Source organism: Sorghum bicolor, chromosome 3 (genome assembly GCF_000003195.3).
Source record: "Sorghum bicolor cultivar BTx623 chromosome 3, Sorghum_bicolor_NCBIv3, whole genome shotgun sequence".
NCBI classification, from domain to species: Eukaryota; Viridiplantae; Streptophyta; class Magnoliopsida; order Poales; family Poaceae; genus Sorghum; species Sorghum bicolor.
This window is the reverse complement of record NC_012872.2, coordinates 14,627,321-14,646,319: the sequence shown is the minus strand read 5'-3', so window position 1 is coordinate 14,646,319 and position 18,999 is coordinate 14,627,321. Positions and strand designations below refer to the sequence as shown.

The following is an 18,999-nucleotide window of genomic DNA, read 5'->3' as shown; positions in this document are numbered from 1 at the left end:
ATACTCTCTTTGTCTCCAAATAAATTAATTCTTAGTAATAACAACATCAATTTGACAAACTTTAAAAGAAGAGTAACAACATCAATTCTTAGATGAGCACCTTATGAAAATATATTCTATGATAAATCTAATGTTACTAATTTGATACCAAAATCTTTGCATTTTTTCTAGAAATTCTGTCAAAGTTTAAAAAGTTTAACTTGAAACATTATTTATTCAGGGACGAAGGGAGTATTTCTATAGACTTATATTGTAAATTTAAGCTATTTTTGGCTTGGCAAAAAAAGTTTCATCATAAATTAATATTCGTAAGACATGCCACATGGGCCATCTAGCCCAGGAGTTCTGATTGCCCAACCTGCCTGGTATGTGTATTGGGCTAATGAACCCTTTTGTCCAAGTAAGGAATAACTAAACCCTTTGGAAAAAGTCTACTTTTCCTCTCCAAATTTTTACGAAAGTTCACTTTTCTTCCCTCAACTCTAAAACCGGACAAACCATCTTCCTCAACTTTTCAAATCGTGCATTTTTACCTCCATGAAGCAGTTTCGAAGGTGATTTTGCTATAGTGAATGGTGGTTTTGCTACAGTGACGGCGGATTTGTCCTTTTTCTTTTTTTTAATTATTTCGGCTAAATATTTGAAAAATCATAATAAATCACAGAAAAATTATATAATAGAAAATCCAATTTTGTTGGCCTCCACATAAGTAGATCTACACACTAAATATATAATATAATATGCTTTAGTACAAAGTTTTTACTATAAAGGTTTTGTCTTTGTCTTTTTTTATTTATTTGGCTGAATATTTGAAAAATCATAGTAAATCATAGAAAAATCGTAAAATAGAAAATCTAATTTTCTTAGACTCTACATGAGTATATATACACAATGAACATATAATATGGATATGCTTTAGTCTGACAAAATAATTATAGAAGCTACAACTATGAATTATTTTAATTAATTACAGAAAAGCATAGATCCGAAGCTACAACAAAAAATTTGTATTAAAGCATACCGTATTATATATTTACTGTGTAGATATGCTCATGTGGAGCCTAACAAAATTGGTTTACTATTTTATGCTTTTTCTGTAATTTACTATGATTTTTCAAAGATTTAGCCAAAATAAATAAAAAAGAAAAATACAAACCCTTTATAGAAAAAACTTTGTATCAAAGTATACCATATTATATGTTTATCGTGTAGATCTACTTATGTGGAGTCCAACAAAATTTGATTTTCTATTTTATGATTTTTCTATGATTTATTATGATTTTTCAAAAATTCAGCCAAAATAATTATAAATAAAAAAAGACAAAACCACCATCACTGTAGCAAAACCATCATTCACTGTAGTAAAACCGCCTTTGAAACCGCTCTAGGGAGATAAAATGTACAATTTGAAAAGTTGAGGGAGATGGTTTGCCCGGTTTTGAAATTAAGAGAGACAAAACAGACTTTCGTGAAAGTTGGAGGAGGAAAAGTAGACTTTTTCCAAACCCTTTTGTCCTACAGGAAAATAGATCCATTGGAGAAATTCCCTGCACCTTTTCTCTCTCTGTGTTATTTTCTCTTAGGCCTTGTTTAGTTTTTTTTTTTTGCAAAATGGGTATTATAGCACTTTCGTTTGTATTTGATAAATATTATCCAATTATAGACTAACTAGGCTCAAAAAATTCGTCTCGTAAATTACAGGCAAACTGTACAGTTAGTTAATTTTTTATCTATATTTAATGCTACATATATATGCCACAAGATTTAATGTGACGGAGAATCTGACAAATTTAGCAAAATTTTTTGGAAACTAAACAAGGCCTTAATATCTTTTTCTTTTCACGTTATCCTGCAACTTGATTGGATCATAGAGAATGCAAAAACAAGATCTAACTCCCTCCGGAAGGTATTCAAGGTTAAAATAGTATAGTCACGCAGCAGATATGTTTTCGAAAAACCCACGCAGCATCTTGTGTAGTTCCAACTAAGTGAAAAAAAATATATACAGATTTTTTGTCATGACATAGCCTTGGGGTGGTTTGCGTTGGAAATTAACCATGCAGTCATGCACCAATGCAAGAGTGTCAGCTAGAGATCTTCGTGAGCTCAAAAAAAAAAAAGCTAGAGATCTTCGTGAGCTAAAAGAAAAAGCTAGAGATCTTCGTGTTCTGCGACATGGTGTTTGGTTCGATGGATTAACCTTGAAATAATAGCAGTTTAGTGACGCATAATAAATTCCGATATATATTGAGAAAAAGAACAACAATATATATCATAGATGTGCGATTTAACACTAGCATTACGATCCGAGGCAAACTCAAACTCTCTAGTGCTAGTTATAGAAGAAGCCTAAGAAGAAAGTATAGACATTTTTACGTGCGGTTGTCGACATTAGAGATAACACAAAAATAGACGAAGCAGACCATCGATGGAGGAGAGAAATTGTCTGTAACCGTTAATACGAGAATAATTGCTTATACTAAAATAAGCCAACCTAATTTTTTTCATGCAAATCACCGGACTATTCACGCACATGTTGCGCGCCCGCACCCATATCCATCGCGTGGCCCAATGAGGCGAGCAAGCACGCACATGTGTACCTTTATTTTTCTCTCCACAATAGCTACAATTAGTTGAAGACAACTCAACTATTTAAGTCGGTCTTACTACTTCAGTCCTAGAGTAGCAACGTGGAACTAAAGTCACCAACCAAACCATGCATGTGTGAGTAGGCTTTAGATTTATTTATAATTATTATTTGGGCCAGCCTAAAACTTCTAACACTGTGCCCAGTGATGAGTTCATCCTACAAAATTGATGGCTCGGTTCTATTGTTTATGTTTATAGTTTTATACGAATCATTTGTAATCTTATTCATTCAAAGAGTAAGGCAGTCATATGGATCAATCGCTTCTAATTTTTCTAGCCAAAATGTACTAGATCACCTCGATCGTATGTCCAAGCCATAAATTGATGATGTCTTTACAGCAGTATAAAACTTAGCGTCAGGTTATCATACCCTGTTATGCGTTTTCCCCTACTACACAACTGATACAACGATTGTTTTCCTGTAACTGCCTGCTCAGTTCTGCCTGAAATTTGCAACTAAAAAGTGTATCCAATATGTACAACAGCACATGATTCTGAAACAACGAACGTTGTTTTAATGAACCACTCTGATAACTGCTAAACATCGGAAGACCATAACGAAAACAAAAATACCAAATGTGGTCAGAAACAGAATAATGAATGAAAGAGCAGAAGTAAATTTAACTTTATAAGCCCTTCAACCTATCTAACAATTAAATTGGGTAGCGAGTATTACAGATCCATGAGCCAATACGTGAAACTACTAATTAAAAATGCTTTTGCAGGTCTCCTCAATCCGCCCATACATACAGTTTGTTTTGATACGATGGCACCATATACACATGAACTTGTAAAATAATGGGGCAACTGACTAATCTGATCAACCTCAGCCCAACAGATTTATTGTCAATTTTGACCGGGCAGATCGTCACTTCACATGCCAGGTCTTACTACTGATTGAGTTGGCCAATTGTCATTCCAAGTGGTGTGTGATTCAGGGTCCAATTGTGCCTGTATCGAAGTAGAGTGTTGTCCCAGAAGATCCACCCGCAACACCCTCCATGAGCGCGAACCGCATGTCCTCCGATGGTTTCCAATGCCTCTTCCTCTGGTTGATGAACCAATTGTTGATCTGCTTTGGGTCGAGACCGGTCATCGCTGCAAGCCTCACCTTATCTTCCTCCTGTCAGAAGCACAACATCAGATTACATATCAGACAATTGTTACAGGCTTACAGCACACCAGGTTCAGGTTGTTTGGTGCCTACCGTAGGATAAGGCCAGCGGTAGTGAGTGTTCCACCACTCTAGTAATACTGTCCGTGCATCCTTCGGTAGCTTCCCTTTCTTCCGCTTCTTCAGGAACTCCGAACGAAGACGGCTGAGGCATCCACTGTACTTCTTAAGAAGCATTTCCTTGAGTTCGTGGTCAGCTAAGCGAGAGCTATGTTCTTGCCCTATGTCTGGCACATCAGTGTCCCCTGAGCACTGCTCATCCTCAGACGACCCCATCATGTCATCTGGGAAGGAAAGATCAAGTCAGCAATAAACCACTTACAAGAAGTCTAGGCATCCACATATCACCTGAAAGTATGTTTTGCAAACAAGCTGAGTAGAATGTACTGAAACAAACACATGTTAATGATGTTCCCATGTAATAAGGCCTAGTAACATTTCCCAACATAGGAATCATTTGCCTATACAGTCTATAATTTTGGGAGTTACACACTAGGGAACTACTGGTACTTGTTCATGCAGTCATTGCATGAAAATATGGACATGCATCATATCCATCAGTTGTGGTAAATCCACGACAATTATCATGTGTGAACATAGTTTTCTCATCTCTGAAACATGATTGGAGGCCAAAAAGAAAGAAACAATGAGTACCTTCAGAAATGATTTTCTTTCTAAACCAATGTACCTCTAAAGTCATCTTTGACATTTCAGTAATACATGTGTCATATTCTTTATCGCATAGAAACAGACACAAGTTATTAGCTTTTGGGCCTTCGGCTGGTAGCAACATAAGGTCAGACAGAAAAGGCCTTGTTAAGCATTAAGCTTCCAAATGAAATGATGTTGGGATGGCACATAAGTCCATTCTATAGAAGCTGTCACGTGATCCAGTACAAAAACTTCTGCGTAGAGACATGTTTCCATCAAAATAACTGCTAAACTGGATAGCAAAACTGTTTTTCAACAAATATCTAGCTTTAACAAGATCTGATAAATAGTCCGTAACATAATTTGTCAACCTAAGCTCAAAACTCTCACATACTAATACCAGCTTTGGACCACCAATGGTCCACCTCAAAGTTCTCACCATCCCAAAACTGAATCTTGCTTCTAACAGACAAATATGAGAAGACCTATTTCCATATCAAACACTTTTTCATTGGGAGAAGTATGCAAAATCTTGCAGATCTGATTGTGTGACTACCAGATCTTCTTTGAGTACTTCATTACATGATCCACCATAGCACAAAAACTACAAATAAATATTTTACATGTCCCACCAAAAAAGTGCATTTTCATTGTTTATTTTTCCTTTCATCCCACTCAACAAGAATCCATAAACTATTTCTTTAGAAATCCAGTATTGATTTTTTTTTTCAAAAAAGAAGAATAGGCCCTATGGTCCTGCCTTTTGTCACTAGCAGAAAAGTTATTGTTATTATATGGCATGACCAATAATGCATAGGATGGTAGCATTTCCAGATCTTATTTTCCAGAAGCGCAGATCAAGATTCACAATTAAAAATGGACAGAGCTGGTAAAAGTTAAACAGGTTTATTTGACTCAAATCACCCGGAAGTCACCATCTCCGGCAGTCACCATCTGAGTTCATATGGCACAAACTCCAATCATATTTCATAATTTCCTATGAGCAAAGAGCCTAAGATAATCTTCCAGTCATAACACATCTGCCTACACTTTTTCAGTGTATTTTTTTTAGATGATGGAAGAGTATTCCAGGAAACACACACAACACACTAGGAAGTTTGATGTAAAAACAAAATCTGAAACATATGATCTTATTGCAGACCATTCTTCCCTCAATGAAATTGTGTTATAAACTTGCCACAACAGTACATCATCTATCACCTCCTGTGGCCCTAGATTGATTGAAATATATTATCTATACAGACATATGGTTGTTGTTGGTTTTGGCTCTGTAGAGCTATTAACTTATTAGTAATTTATTCTTGAAATCTACAAGCCAATAACTGACTTTCTTACACAAAGGTTCATAACATGAAACTTTGTAGGGATCCACCCCTATAAGAAAAAAAAACCATATATTGCCCTTTGGATTGGAACCCTAAGAAACTCCATATAAATTTTGGAGGAAATCTAACATCAGGTGGACCTCTTTGAAATTTTCTTCCCTCTCCTCTCTATTTGAATTCCTGTCAAAAATGTATGTTAGCAACTTTCCCAGAGGGGGGGGGAGAGAGAGAGAGAGAGAGATTCATGCGGGCCGTCTCAATCCGGAGGAACTTTGGAAGAAATATAACATGTAAACCTCTCTCTCTCTCTCTCTCATAGGATCCTAATATGTTCAATCATTTGTTCCTATGGGCCACATAGGTAAAGATACTACGATCCAAAGGAAGGATGCACCTATCAACATGATCTAGTAATAAAACCGATGTCATCTAGCCGCAAACACACATGATTATGTTGCGCTCAAAGTGGGAGAAGTAGAAGATAACTGCAAAATTCACCAAGGACATGAGTTTTCCCCAAGAGATAGGACTTAAACCTATTTTCATTTCCTTTTGACTCAACTGGACAAATCACTGGTCCTTGATGAACTAATCAAACAACTCAGACACAAACTCTCATGCATGCACATGCATTTGAAACTAGTACTTCCTAAACAAGATTATACTAATTCCATTAGACAGATATTGTTGGAGGTTTTATGAGAAATTCTTGTAGTGAGCATTATGACATATAAATATAACAATTACAGATGGATCATAGAACAATGATATAGCATTTATGACAGGAAATACGGTCAAAGTTCGAAGGAAAAAGTCAAAGTTTCCAATTATTTTTACCAGGATCAAGTACATGCAAACAACATCTTTTTTTTTTTAATTTTGTACAAACTAAGTTCAGCCCTGTCAGAAATGTACAAGATAATATTGGCAAGTAGGTTTACATGCATAAGTGACCCTGTTTTTAAAAAATAGAAACACAGATACTGTGACTACACACTTAACTATAGCTATGGAAAACAAAATTCTTGTTTTTTGCACCTAGTTAGCATTATTTGATGCATAACCTTTGTGCATTAATCCGTGTGATATAAGATTAATTCAGAGAGGTCACGACAGTGTACTGCACCTTATGCAGATCGGGCCTGCCCCTACAAATACCTGAATACATGATTTGTGTAGTTTTTTACAGACCATATGGTACAATTTCATCATTTGTGAGATGATCTTTTTTTTGGGGGGGCAGGGGCAGGAAATAGTATATAAAATTTCACTCTTTCACAGAGGACGAAAATTTCAAAAACCTCATGCATGTCAACAAAGTTGTGGATCAGCTCTAGCCAGCCCCATATTCGTTTTCTAAAGGCCATCAGGCACATGCATGCACAAAATATAGCAAGTTTTCTTGGATGATTGCCGTGTATGTCTGTTGTTGACCATAGGCTAAAAGATGCAGGGTATATACATCTCCCATTACCGAAAAGAAGTATGCATCACATAAATGGGTACTTGTAGGTCTTGTCAAGTCAAAGCATAGCATTGCTGTTATTTACTTAGGCCTTGTTTAGATGTGAAAAATTTTTGGATTTCGCTACTGTAGCACTTTCGTTTGTTTGTGGTAAATATTGTCCAATCATAAACTAACTAGGGTCAAAAGATTCGTCTCGTGATTTACAGGCAAACTGTGTAATTAGTTTTTGTTTTCGTCTATATTTAGTGCTTCATGCATGTGCCGCAAGATTCGATATGATGGGAAATCTTGAAAACTTTTTGGATTTTAGTGGGAACTAAACAAGGCCTTATAAAATATTGATGCCCATAATATTGCTACCAAGAACCCGGACCAACCAATCGAGTAACATGCACACAATATTATCTTTTTTTATTATACTGCCTGTAAGCTGTAGCTCTTCAGAGTTCTGAGCAAGGATTCGACAGGACATTATTAAAGCGTCTTATTAGTCCATATATATGTTTCACTTTTTGCCCCGAGAGAATTTCACTTTAGAAACCAGCAACTTGATTTTCTTTATAATAGTAAAATTTTTATTGTGTGCACCTTCATAAAATCTTTCCCCTTGTTGGCATTGGATTAATAATAACACTGACAGATAGTACTGCTCTTAGGTTTATCGTTAAATGTATTCCACACGTCATCAAGAAACACGTCTGTTTAAAGGCTCTATCTGTGTTTTGGACTCCAAATTATCCGCTTATGGTTTTCTATACAAAGAATAATAACTTTCCACCGTCCCTATGTACAGATTAGGGATATATACATCCACCAAACTACAAACATCTAAATAGATGGACACTGTTGGATGGAGTCATGCACCCAAGACTCTACCACACTAATGATCCGTTTATATTAAGGTAGAAAAACTCTTGTTGTACTAGTAGGAGAGAAAACTGATTTTGCCTACCTCCATAAAATAGTGAATCTATACAAAATTGTTGGGTACATTATCCTAGTCATGAAATGGTTAACACTAATATCCTAGCTCCCGTAGTGCAATTGCATGGGGAAAGCCTAAATGCCTGCATTTCCCCGCCCTCCCCCTCTCCGGGGCAGAACTCTTTACAGAAAAAGAAGAGGGGGAATGTCGCGGCGGTAATAAAGTAAGATAAGCTAAAAAAACCAGAGAACACAACCAGAAATTTACCACTACTGTGACGATATGATATGTCATGTCGATGTACAACAAGCGAATCCGTAGAGATCTCGTGAGCACGAGTAGCTCGGAGTGGACCTTTTTCCTCACAAGACATTTCTCCACGCAGTTCACCTGCACTAGTCCTCTGGTAATAACGCAAGCTGCAGGGCCAGACCAAGATTCTGCCATGGGCCGGGAAGGCCATAGCCAATCCAAGAAAGGTCACTGCCACCACAGCATTCTCAAGTTCCATCACACGGCCTATAAAGCCTACTATGAGAGAGAGAAGGTAGCAGGATGAAAGAGGAGGAAGAGCCTACACAACTTGGACAAAACCCTACACAAACAAGCTCCCTCCCAAATACTTTTTACTCACAGCCTAGCACTGACACCCCTGTACCCCATTTGCATGGACAGGATTTGACCCTTCAGTAAGCAAGAACACACGCACACGCATGCACATGAATCCTTGCAGAGGCTTGCGTCTTTTGATACACACACACGGGAACAAAACGCACGCTCACGCACAAAACCAGCGTGCAACGCGACGTAGCGTCCGGAATATTTGCGTTTATTCGCCATAGAAAACTTGTGCCGGGACATGTAGAGATGCGTGCGTGTGCGTGGGTTTGATTTTGATTTCCTCACCGGAGTGCGTGGCGGTCGCCGCCGGCGAGCTGCCGGCGCTGCAGAGGTTGCTGAGCTGCGCCTGGATGCTGCTCAGGAACGACGCGGCCTCGTCGAACGGCCGCGACAGCTCCTCCTTGTACCGCACCAGCACCCGGCAGTAGGAGTCCTGGAATCACAAGCACGCCAGAGAGCGCGTGCACACATGTAATAACAGACGATTAGGAACAAGTAAATCCGCTGCAATTAGGTATAGATTTTCGTCTAATTACCCCCTTTATTTATCTATTTAGATAACATATATAGATAGATTATACACGACGCTAGCTGACCCAAGAGCAGACCATGAACTCGTCGAGCTCGGGATCGACGCCGATCTCCCCGGCGCCGGCGCCGGGGCGCCTCTCCCGGTCCCGGCTGACCTCCTCCAGCAGCGACGCCACCTGCGGAGGTGCTCCCACCTTGAAAACAGGAAATTAAATTGAACATGGATCATCGATCATATTCTTGGCATGCACAGCACAGCACAGTACAGCTAGCCCAGAATCAAGAAGATCCCCGCACGTAGACGTCGCACGCACCTTGCGGCACTCGATGTAGGCGGAGAGGAGGGAGGGGTAGCGAGGGTGGCTGGCGATCTGCGCCTTCATGAGCTCCGTCAGATCCGACGGCGAGGGGCCGCCGACGCCGGCGACGGACGCCTCGCTCGCCGCGCCGCCGACCCGCGAGATCCCTGGGTGGATGCTGTACAGATCCTCCATGGAGCCGAGCGCGGCTGCTACTACCTGTACATCACAACTATGCACGGCGGCTGCTGCTGCTGTGTGCGCACAAGTGGTATTCTAGTACGCCACTGTAGTGAGTGAATGATCCTCGTGTGGTGCTGGGCTTCCAAGAAAGTGAGGGGGGCAGGAAGCCAGAGGCTTATGGGGAATTTAGCAGCTGCTTGTACTGCAGACGGAGAAGCTGCAGGTGCTGCTGCAGCAGGAAAAGCTTGTGATATCTGCAGGTGGATAGATGGAGCCAGGAGCCCCCCCGGAAAGAGAGAGAGAGAGAGGGATGGGAAAGGGGAGGGTGGAGGTGTGGAGTATTCTATGTGGAAAAGGAGAAGGTTGGGAGGGGTGAGGAATTTGACTGTTCATCTCTTGGATACGGATTGTTGTTATCGATCTTATTGATTGATTTGTTAAGTAACTATCTTATTGATTGATTTGTTAAGTAATTGGCATGGTTGGACCCTTGTCTGTTCCGGGATTTGGAAGGATGCCCCCTATAAGGATGCAGCTGATCGTCTCTCATCTCAAATTGAATTTGGTTTTCATCCCAAGGGAACAGACATTTCTTTTGCAACTTTTATTATCATTGTTATTAGTTTCAGTCATAATTTTATATTAGAATAATGAAAACATGTTGTATCCCATATTAGATGGATATCTTATTTTGGAAGAATAATTGAGGCAGGGCCCGCACCATGCTCCCCCGTGTATAAGAATTATTACATATTTATATATAGTCTCAAGGTAAGCAGATAAAGCGAAAGTGAAATTGTCATCCAAGCTTCGTTGGAATTTTTATAATGATTACTAAATATGTTTGTGCATTGTAAGGCCACCCTCAATGCAAGTTTTATGACACAGTTTCAAATACAGAAGAGTTTTATGGAGATAAAACTCTCTCTACTCTCGTAAAACTTTTATCATCGATCTCTTCATTAATACAGTGTTGTATCAGCATATTTCACGTGCATGAATCTCTAATGAAACTCCATTGAGACTGGTCTAATAGACTATGATTTATTATGCTACCGGCGGAACATATAGTGCCGAGGGTAAGAAGATAAGCGCAGTCTCAATACTAAAAACTATTATAAAACATATTGTCCATGGTTAAGATCTTTCCTTTTCCGTCTCTCATAATCAACATATAGTAGATGAAAGTAGTAAAACAAGTAGACACAAGATAGAGATACTATTCTTTATTTCTCATAATATTGATTACAATATAAAGCTCCCACATACATATAGTCCTGTCAAGGCCTAATAGTTTTGATAAGAGCTAGCCCACGTACAAACGGACTAGGATTTCCTTCTTGGATTAAGTCTGTATGTTTTACAACACTCCCTCTTGGATGCACTACTACAAAAATGGTTTACCCTGATCTTTTGAAAAAACCCTCCAAGGCGGGCAAGAATTTAGACATTAACTGAGGCAGTCATTTTTTATTAACCAAGGCGGTTACAATAACCGCCTCATAAAATAGATTAACTGGGGCGGGCACCCTTATAATGCCCATCTCAGTTAATATATATTAATTGAGGCAGGCATCCTAATGTAACTGCCTCGGTAAATCATTAACCAAGGTGGGCATTTTAGCTCCAACCTTCTCGGTAAATCAGGCCTAGCTCGCCAGCCTAAGAGATCCAGTTCCAAAGTCACATATATACTAAACCTAGGGTTTTGACTACCCACTCTCTCTCTCTCTCTGAGTCGCCAGCCGCACTCGCACTCCTCTCTCTCTCTGAGCCATTGCACCCTTATCTCTCTCGTGAAGTCGAGTGCCAAGGTCGACGCGCTCCCTCCCCTCTCCTCTCTGTGTCTCCCTCCGCTACCGGCGCCCCTCTCTCCCACCAGCGTTCCCCCCTCCCCTCCCCTCACCGCGCCTCTCTCCTGCATGGGGCGACGAGTGCTATCATGACTTGAGGATAGATCCACATAACACTTTTCCTAGACACCTTGCTATTATTGGGAACTTATTTTAGGGACCATGTGTCACTTAAGTTGTTGTGAAATGTGATGTAGCAAGAATAATGAGAACATGATTCTTGAGGTCTAATCATTGGATAATTTAATTTTAAATTTTAAAATTAATAGCTATGCTTCTCCTCTGTAGTAAAAATTATCCCACTAGAGCCATACATAATTTACATATTGAAAACTAGCTCATAAGCTACTGGCTTTGTATTGAGTTTTGTCAAACCTTGTTAACCTGTGTTGAGAGGTTTATCATACTCCTAAGATCAAGACCACATACACCCACATATATCTGCTTCTCCTACATTGGGAGTACGCAAAAACATGTTTTTTCATCCACTTAATGTTTTACTCCTACACTAGGAGAAAACACAAAAAGAAATTTGTTAGGAATAAATGCTCCAAGTTTTTGTAACTATCTTTCTCAAAAATTTCCTAGTTGCAAAGAGAAGGCATATGGCTATGTAAAAAGAAAAATAAAAAAGGGAAGAGTGTCCAAAGAAAAGAATTGAAAAAAAGAGAGAAGAAAAAGATTTCCCATGCTCTCTAAGTAAAGTTCTTTAATATTTCAAAATAGGAAGACATGTTATCAAGCAGCAAAGTATAATTAGGATAGCCACTACATACACATAATATATATATATATATATATATATATATATATATATATATATATATATATATATATATATATATATATATATATATATCACACATGCACATCTTGATCTAAGAATATGACATTCCTCTCCATGTATCTGAGTTTTGACTTAGCGACATATGCAAGATAAGTATGCCACATCCTTGAATTACCTATAAACTCCATATAAGCTTATTAGAGTTAGGATGAAAAGAAGGCATAAATCATTCAATGCCTTAGTGAGGATCCAAAAATACTACATATATGAGTGATTTGAGAGTACTACATGAAGGAGAAGCTAAGCTATGTTTTTTAAAACTTATGCAAAAACTCCAATTGGCATGGCTGAAGGAAAAATGTAATCTATGTCAAGCTCTTTAATTTTTCAACCGCCTAAAGTTTTATGGTAGACACATTAAATCCCTCAATATAGGTATGACTATGAATGGTTTTATATTGACAACTTGTCCTAAAGTTATGGTTACAGTGGCCCAACCTTTTCTCAAGGACGAGTAAAAGTCAAAGTGCGGGGAAGCTTGTTGATGGTTGTTAAGTGTCACTTTTGTTGGTGCAAAAGTTGATCTGCAAACACAAAGAGCTAATACCCGATTCAAACGTTAAGGCGTGCCAGCCGATTTGACCTTACTATCGGCAAAGGTGATAACTCGAACACTTTGGTCCCGACAACAGCGATGCGCCCGGATGTCACGGCCAAGAGGTGCTCACGCGGAACTTGAGAATACGCCGAGCTTAAGTCGATGAACTCCTAAGAACTCGTAATAAAAAAGGAAAATATGACGAAGTCGTCAAAAAAGTAGATGCTGGAATATGAGTAAAAACTTGTGTTTGATTGATTGATAGATATCTCATTACAAGGCCCTAGGGTCTACATTTATACCCTGCTCAAAGAGCTACAATCAGACACGACTAGGACTCAAATCCCAAATTAAACAGAATCCGTATACAAAACGAATTTAAATATCTATGGAAAACATAAAACTATCCTTCCGTAACAGACCGAGACACCACTACAGGTCAATCGACAACCTTCACGTTCTCCTCCTGAGTCATCGGCAGACTTCTCATCACAGCCATCGGCAATGACTAACACTGACCATCGGCACGAACGCGTCACCACTTCTGGACTTAGTCACACTCAGCTGTCTTTTCATCGGCAAGCACCCTCATCGGCAACTTCCCTGTAGACTAGTTACTGTTGTTCCTTCTGCTGATCTATCCTTTACCGATCCCTGGGTATGCGTCCAAAAACGGCGTCAACACATGCCCCCCAATTTCGGAGTATAAAATCATTAATGCTCCAAAATTCTCTGCAATAATGATGCCTTTCCGCAATTAACTCTCCCAATTTGGCAACAGACCGTTGAAGCCGAACAACCCTGGCCCGATTCTTCTGCAGATTCCTCGAATTCCTCAACCTCCCAAACTAGACATCCCCACTTTATTCGCCCATCGGCAATATTACCGTTAGAGGGAGCTGCCGATGGACCGACCAGGAGATCTTGCACAGTGAAATATCTCCAAAATCATGACCGCTTGCTGTCAAATCACCTATGCAATCCCTTGATTATCGTGCGAACAGTTACCATATCCATCCGAACACCCTCGGATTTCACGGATACGGCAAAGAGATAAGTCAGATTTGCCCTTGTCCGTTTTATCCTATAAATACTTCCCTCTCGGGTACTCCTTTTCCATCGCATCATTCTACAGCCCCAACTTTACTTTCCTGGTGGCGGCACTGTTCGAGAGCTCCAAGAACTCCAACAAGAACTTCCTTCAACAACTCCCAAGTTTTCGATCTTCTCCCCTACGAGGAGATGGCCATCAACTTCGTCGTTCCTGAGGTCAGCGTACTACCCTTTTTCCTATACTTTTACTGTATCCCTGTTCATCCGCAATCTGTCTTATCGAATCCTTTTTCTCTCTGTTCTTCTTTTCACTCCCAAAAATTTCTAGGATTTGGCCGATAAGATCGTCATTCCTACCGATCAAACCCATCTCCAATGCCTTGGTCCACTAGGAAACTTGGATCCCACTGATCTTATAAACGCGGAGACAAACAGAATCCCTTTTAGAGCCGAGAATTTCTCTTTAGATCTATGGAAAGATGCTTTCCGTTCCAGGCCCAGTCCTACCAAGGGATGGAAGGACTGGTTTCTGAGAGTCAGTAACTCAAATGAGGTCCAATGGGGTGAACGGAAACTGGATCAGTGCATTAGATTGTCTCTTGCCGATATGGAGAGAAATGAGTCGTTACTGATAGCTGCCTCATACTTCTGGTCAGATACACTTAATGCTTTTGTGTTTGGTCATGGCCCTGCTTCCCCTACACTTGCCGATGTACTTATGCTCACTGGCTTAGATATATCCACTGCCGATACTACCCACCTGTTTGACACCAAACCTAGTACGAGGGTGGAAACTCGTTCTATCGGCGGTTGGTCAGGGTATATTCAGAAGTATCGTAGAACAGGACCTGTCAGTATAAAGGAGCAGACCACTTTCCTGAATATGTGGCTAGATAAGTTTGTATTCTGTGGTCGATCGGCAGGACCAACTTCTGTCTACCTATCGACAGCAGAAAGATTAGCTAATAATGGCCGATTTCCCCTTGGCCGATACCTGCTCGGCTCTGCTTATCACCTCCTCCACCAGGTAGCCCAGAAACTACTGCTTGGTCAACCCATCGGCAACTTAGGGGGTCCCTGGTGGTTCATCAATATGTGGCTTAGTCTCCATATGCACAAGCACCTTGAGTTTGACCTCTTCGCACAACGCTTCCCTAGGGATATAGCCGAGGACTATGAACTGGATGAAGAGGAATCGGCAACTCGTTCCCCTCTGAACTTTGGCGAAGCCGCTATAGTTTTGCCTGGCATAGGTGGTAACGCAGACCAGTTTAGCCGATTCTTTCAAACTCTGTATGAGCTGACCAGAGAACAGCGGGCATGGATGCCTTATGAAGATCCAGACACCAGATTCCCCCTGACTTTCCACCCTTTTAACGACGCTCTCAATAAATATCATGAGGTGATGATGGTAGTCATCAGTCCAAGAGCTATACCAGTGAACTTCTTTGGCAGTGGGAAAGCTTCTAATCTGACTTATGAGTTCTACAACCCATCGGCACTAGCTCGCCAACTAGCTTTCGGCTAACTGCCGATTGCACTCTGCTACGCCGATGTGATAAAGCCAAGGGAAACTATCACCAACCATCTCGAGTGGATCAGAGTAGCCTAACTTCCACCAAATGCCGATACAGATGTTGATCTATCGGCTTGGGTTCCAGCTCTCTTCATCACTCAAACATACAAATAGTGGTGGAAAGAATGGAAAGAACACCTATTCTGTACATCGGCTCTCACGTACCGTGGCATGATCGACCCCCAGTACAAAGTCCCTGATAATACTGTAAGTACTCTAAACCAATACTTTAATCCTTTCACTTTTACTTTTCATCGGTATCTTACTACCCTTGTTACGTGCAGGTTGATGACACACCCTCATTGGTCAGCAGGAGTGGTAAGCCGATTGAGCTTCTTCCATCGGGCCCGATCTCTTTGATCGGCAACAACGCTCCAACCTTGGCTGCTATAATGCATCGGGGTGTGCGTCTCAAGAAAGTTACCACCAAGCGGGCGAAGATATCCCCATCGGTAGCTGCCTCTACCTTAGCACAAGCCTTCAAGGTAAATTTTTGAATTCTTTTACTCATACCGATTCCATTCTTATACTCATTACATTTGTACTCATAAACTTCTCACTGTTGTATCAGCACACCGGTACATCGGCAAAGACTAGAAGTACGACTGTCGATGCCCCCCAGTCCAGTCATCCAAAGAGAAAAGGCTCCAAGAGTACCAGATTACAAGCAAAGCGCCAGAAAACAGTAACGCCTTCTCCTCCCCCAGTATCTCCGATCCCGATAGAATCATCCCCTTCTTCTCTAGAAGCCCAGGCACAGCAGATGCCATCTCCTCCTTAGCCATAGGAAGAGCCCCAAGCAGAAGAACTCCAGCCAGAGGAACCTCAACCAGAAGAAACATCGGCTGATGTACACGAGCAGACCGCCGATCCAGCAAGCCTAATTATATCATTGGTAGTCTCCTCAATTCATACAAGTACTGCACCCCCTCAAGGTAACACAGTTTTCTTTTATTGCCGATGAACCTATTTTTCACTTTATTAATTACTTCTGTCAGTCTTTCAGCTGACATAGTTCCATCGGCAATTCCAGCCGATCAGCCTGTGGCTCCATCGACGTCATCTAGTTAGAGGCGAGAAATAGCCCTAAAACAAGTGAGTTATCCAATCTCTACTTTCATTGTCATCAGTACTTGATCATAGAATAACTTATTTTGTTTTCTTTCTCAGGAACAGGATTCTCCCGACAGTTTGTTCTCCTTCGCCATCGAGATCTCTGAGGATGAGGGTGAGGAGGCAAGTTCTTCTCGAGTTATTAGAATCTCATCGGCAGAAATCAGAGCAAAGTTAGAAGAATTATCGGCCCTCCTTTATCAAGACATGGCCCAATTGGTCGACGACTCCGATCCAGCCAAGGCCTTATTCAAGACCCTCAGAGGCCAAATTCTTGCCGATGCCGAGGAGATTCTCTTCAAGGCTGTTCACTTAGAAAGTCGGCAACTTCAATATCAAAAGGCCGCTCAGCGCCTTGCCGATAGAGCTAATTACACCCAGCTCTCAGAAGAGATGATAAAAGTGAAGCTCCTTGCCGATGAAAAGCACAAGAGCATCGGCATCTTGAAGTCCTTAGGAGATGCGCTGAAGCACAAGATCTCTGATCTATCGGCAAAGAGAGAAGCCCTGTTGGCAGAATTCAAATAGGTAGAAGAAGCTTTGTCCCAAGCTCAACAAGAAGAAAGCCAGCTGCCTGAGGCGATCAAGCTTCTTGAACAAGAGCGAAATGTCCAAGCCCGCAAAACACTGCAGATGAAGAAGAAGCTGAAACCAGTGGAGGGCTCTGCCGATGATGACATGAAGGAGATAGAAGAGGCCAACCAGATCCGTCTGTGTGCCATATCGACGATCCAGGCTTTGTTAAACATGTGAATTCTTCATCGGCGGTATACTTGCTCCTTTCTTCCAAACACTCCTGATATTTTTGGTCTAGCCGATAGGACTGTTATTGGCACCTTTTAAAACATTGAGTTCGGCCCCAGATATACTTTGATCCAGCCGATAGGAATGTTATCGGCACTCTAAACTTTTATGCATCAACCCATATGCTAGGATAATATTTCTTTAGATACTTGCCGTTCAATGCCCTGGGAAATTCAACTCCTTCGAGAGTCTCTAAAATATAAGCGTTACCAGGAGCAGATCGATTTATCCAATAAGGACCCTCCCAATTGGGAGACCACTTCCCAAATTTTGAACTTTTAGTCCCAATCGGTAAGATTAGTTTCCATACTAAGTCTCCATCGGCAAACTCCTTAGCCTTTACCTTCTTATCATACCACCTGGCAACTCTCTTCTTATTCTCTTCTATACTTATCAAATTCCTTAGCCGATGCCCTGCGAAATCATCCAACTCGTCTATCATCAAAGTAGCATAATCATCAGCAGCCAATTGATCTTGAAAAGATAGTCGCCTAGACCCAGTTTTAATTTCCCAAGGTAACACTGCATCATGTCCAAACACCAACTGATAGGGTGAAACTTTGGTCGACCCATGACAAGCCATCCGATATGACCATAAAGCTTCATTCAACAACGTATGCCACCTCCTAGGATTCTCTTCCATCTTCCGTTTAATAAGCTTGATAATTCCTTTGTTAGATGCTTCGGCCTGCCCATTAGTTTGAGCACAATAAGGAGAAGAATTTAATACTTTAATTCCCATACCGATTGCAAACTCATCAAACTCCCCTGATGTAAACATAGTACCCTGATCGGTAGTAATTGTTTGAGGAATTCCAAATCAGTAAATAATATGCTCTTTCACAAAATCAATCATATTGGCCGATGTGACTTTCTTCAAAGGAATAGCTTCAACCCACTTAGTGAAATAATCGGTGGCAACTAAGACGAATTTATGTCCTTTACTTGACGGTGGGTAAATTTGGCCGATTAGATCAATAGCCCATCCCCGGAATGGCCAAGGTTTAATAATGGGATTTATAGCCGATGCAGGTGCCCTTTGAACATTACCAAACTTCTAACATCCTTGACACCCCTTGAAATATTTAAAGCAATCTTCAAGTATGGTTGGCCAATAATACCCGTTTCTCCTAATCATCCACTTCATCTTAAATGCGGACTGATGTGCTCCACATACTCCTTCATGGATTTCTCCCATCAAACTTTTAGCTTCATCCTCACCCAAGCATTTGAGAAGAATTCCATCAATCGTTCGATAATATAATTCACCCTCGAGCATGTTCCATCAATCCTCACCCAAGCACATACTTGGTGGCTTGAAACCGAACACGCCTTTCAACTTTCTTAGATGGTGTCGACGAAAGCTGG

The 18,999-nt window shown here is 40.7% G+C and overlaps 1 protein-coding gene across 1 annotated transcript; it reads right to left on the bottom strand.

The window, feature by feature from the left end:
- LOC8060322 (homeobox protein knotted-1-like 1) lies at nucleotides 3,247–10,193 on the bottom strand. The gene is made up of 5 exons (XM_002455468.2): nucleotides 9,680–10,193; nucleotides 9,443–9,559; nucleotides 9,120–9,267; nucleotides 3,857–4,107; nucleotides 3,247–3,772 (listed from the first exon to the last, which is right to left on the bottom strand). Exons 1-5 carry the CDS (start codon nucleotides 9,857–9,859, stop codon nucleotides 3,584–3,586), a joined length of 885 nt encoding a protein of 294 aa, XP_002455513.1. The 5' UTR covers nucleotides 9,860–10,193; the 3' UTR covers nucleotides 3,247–3,583.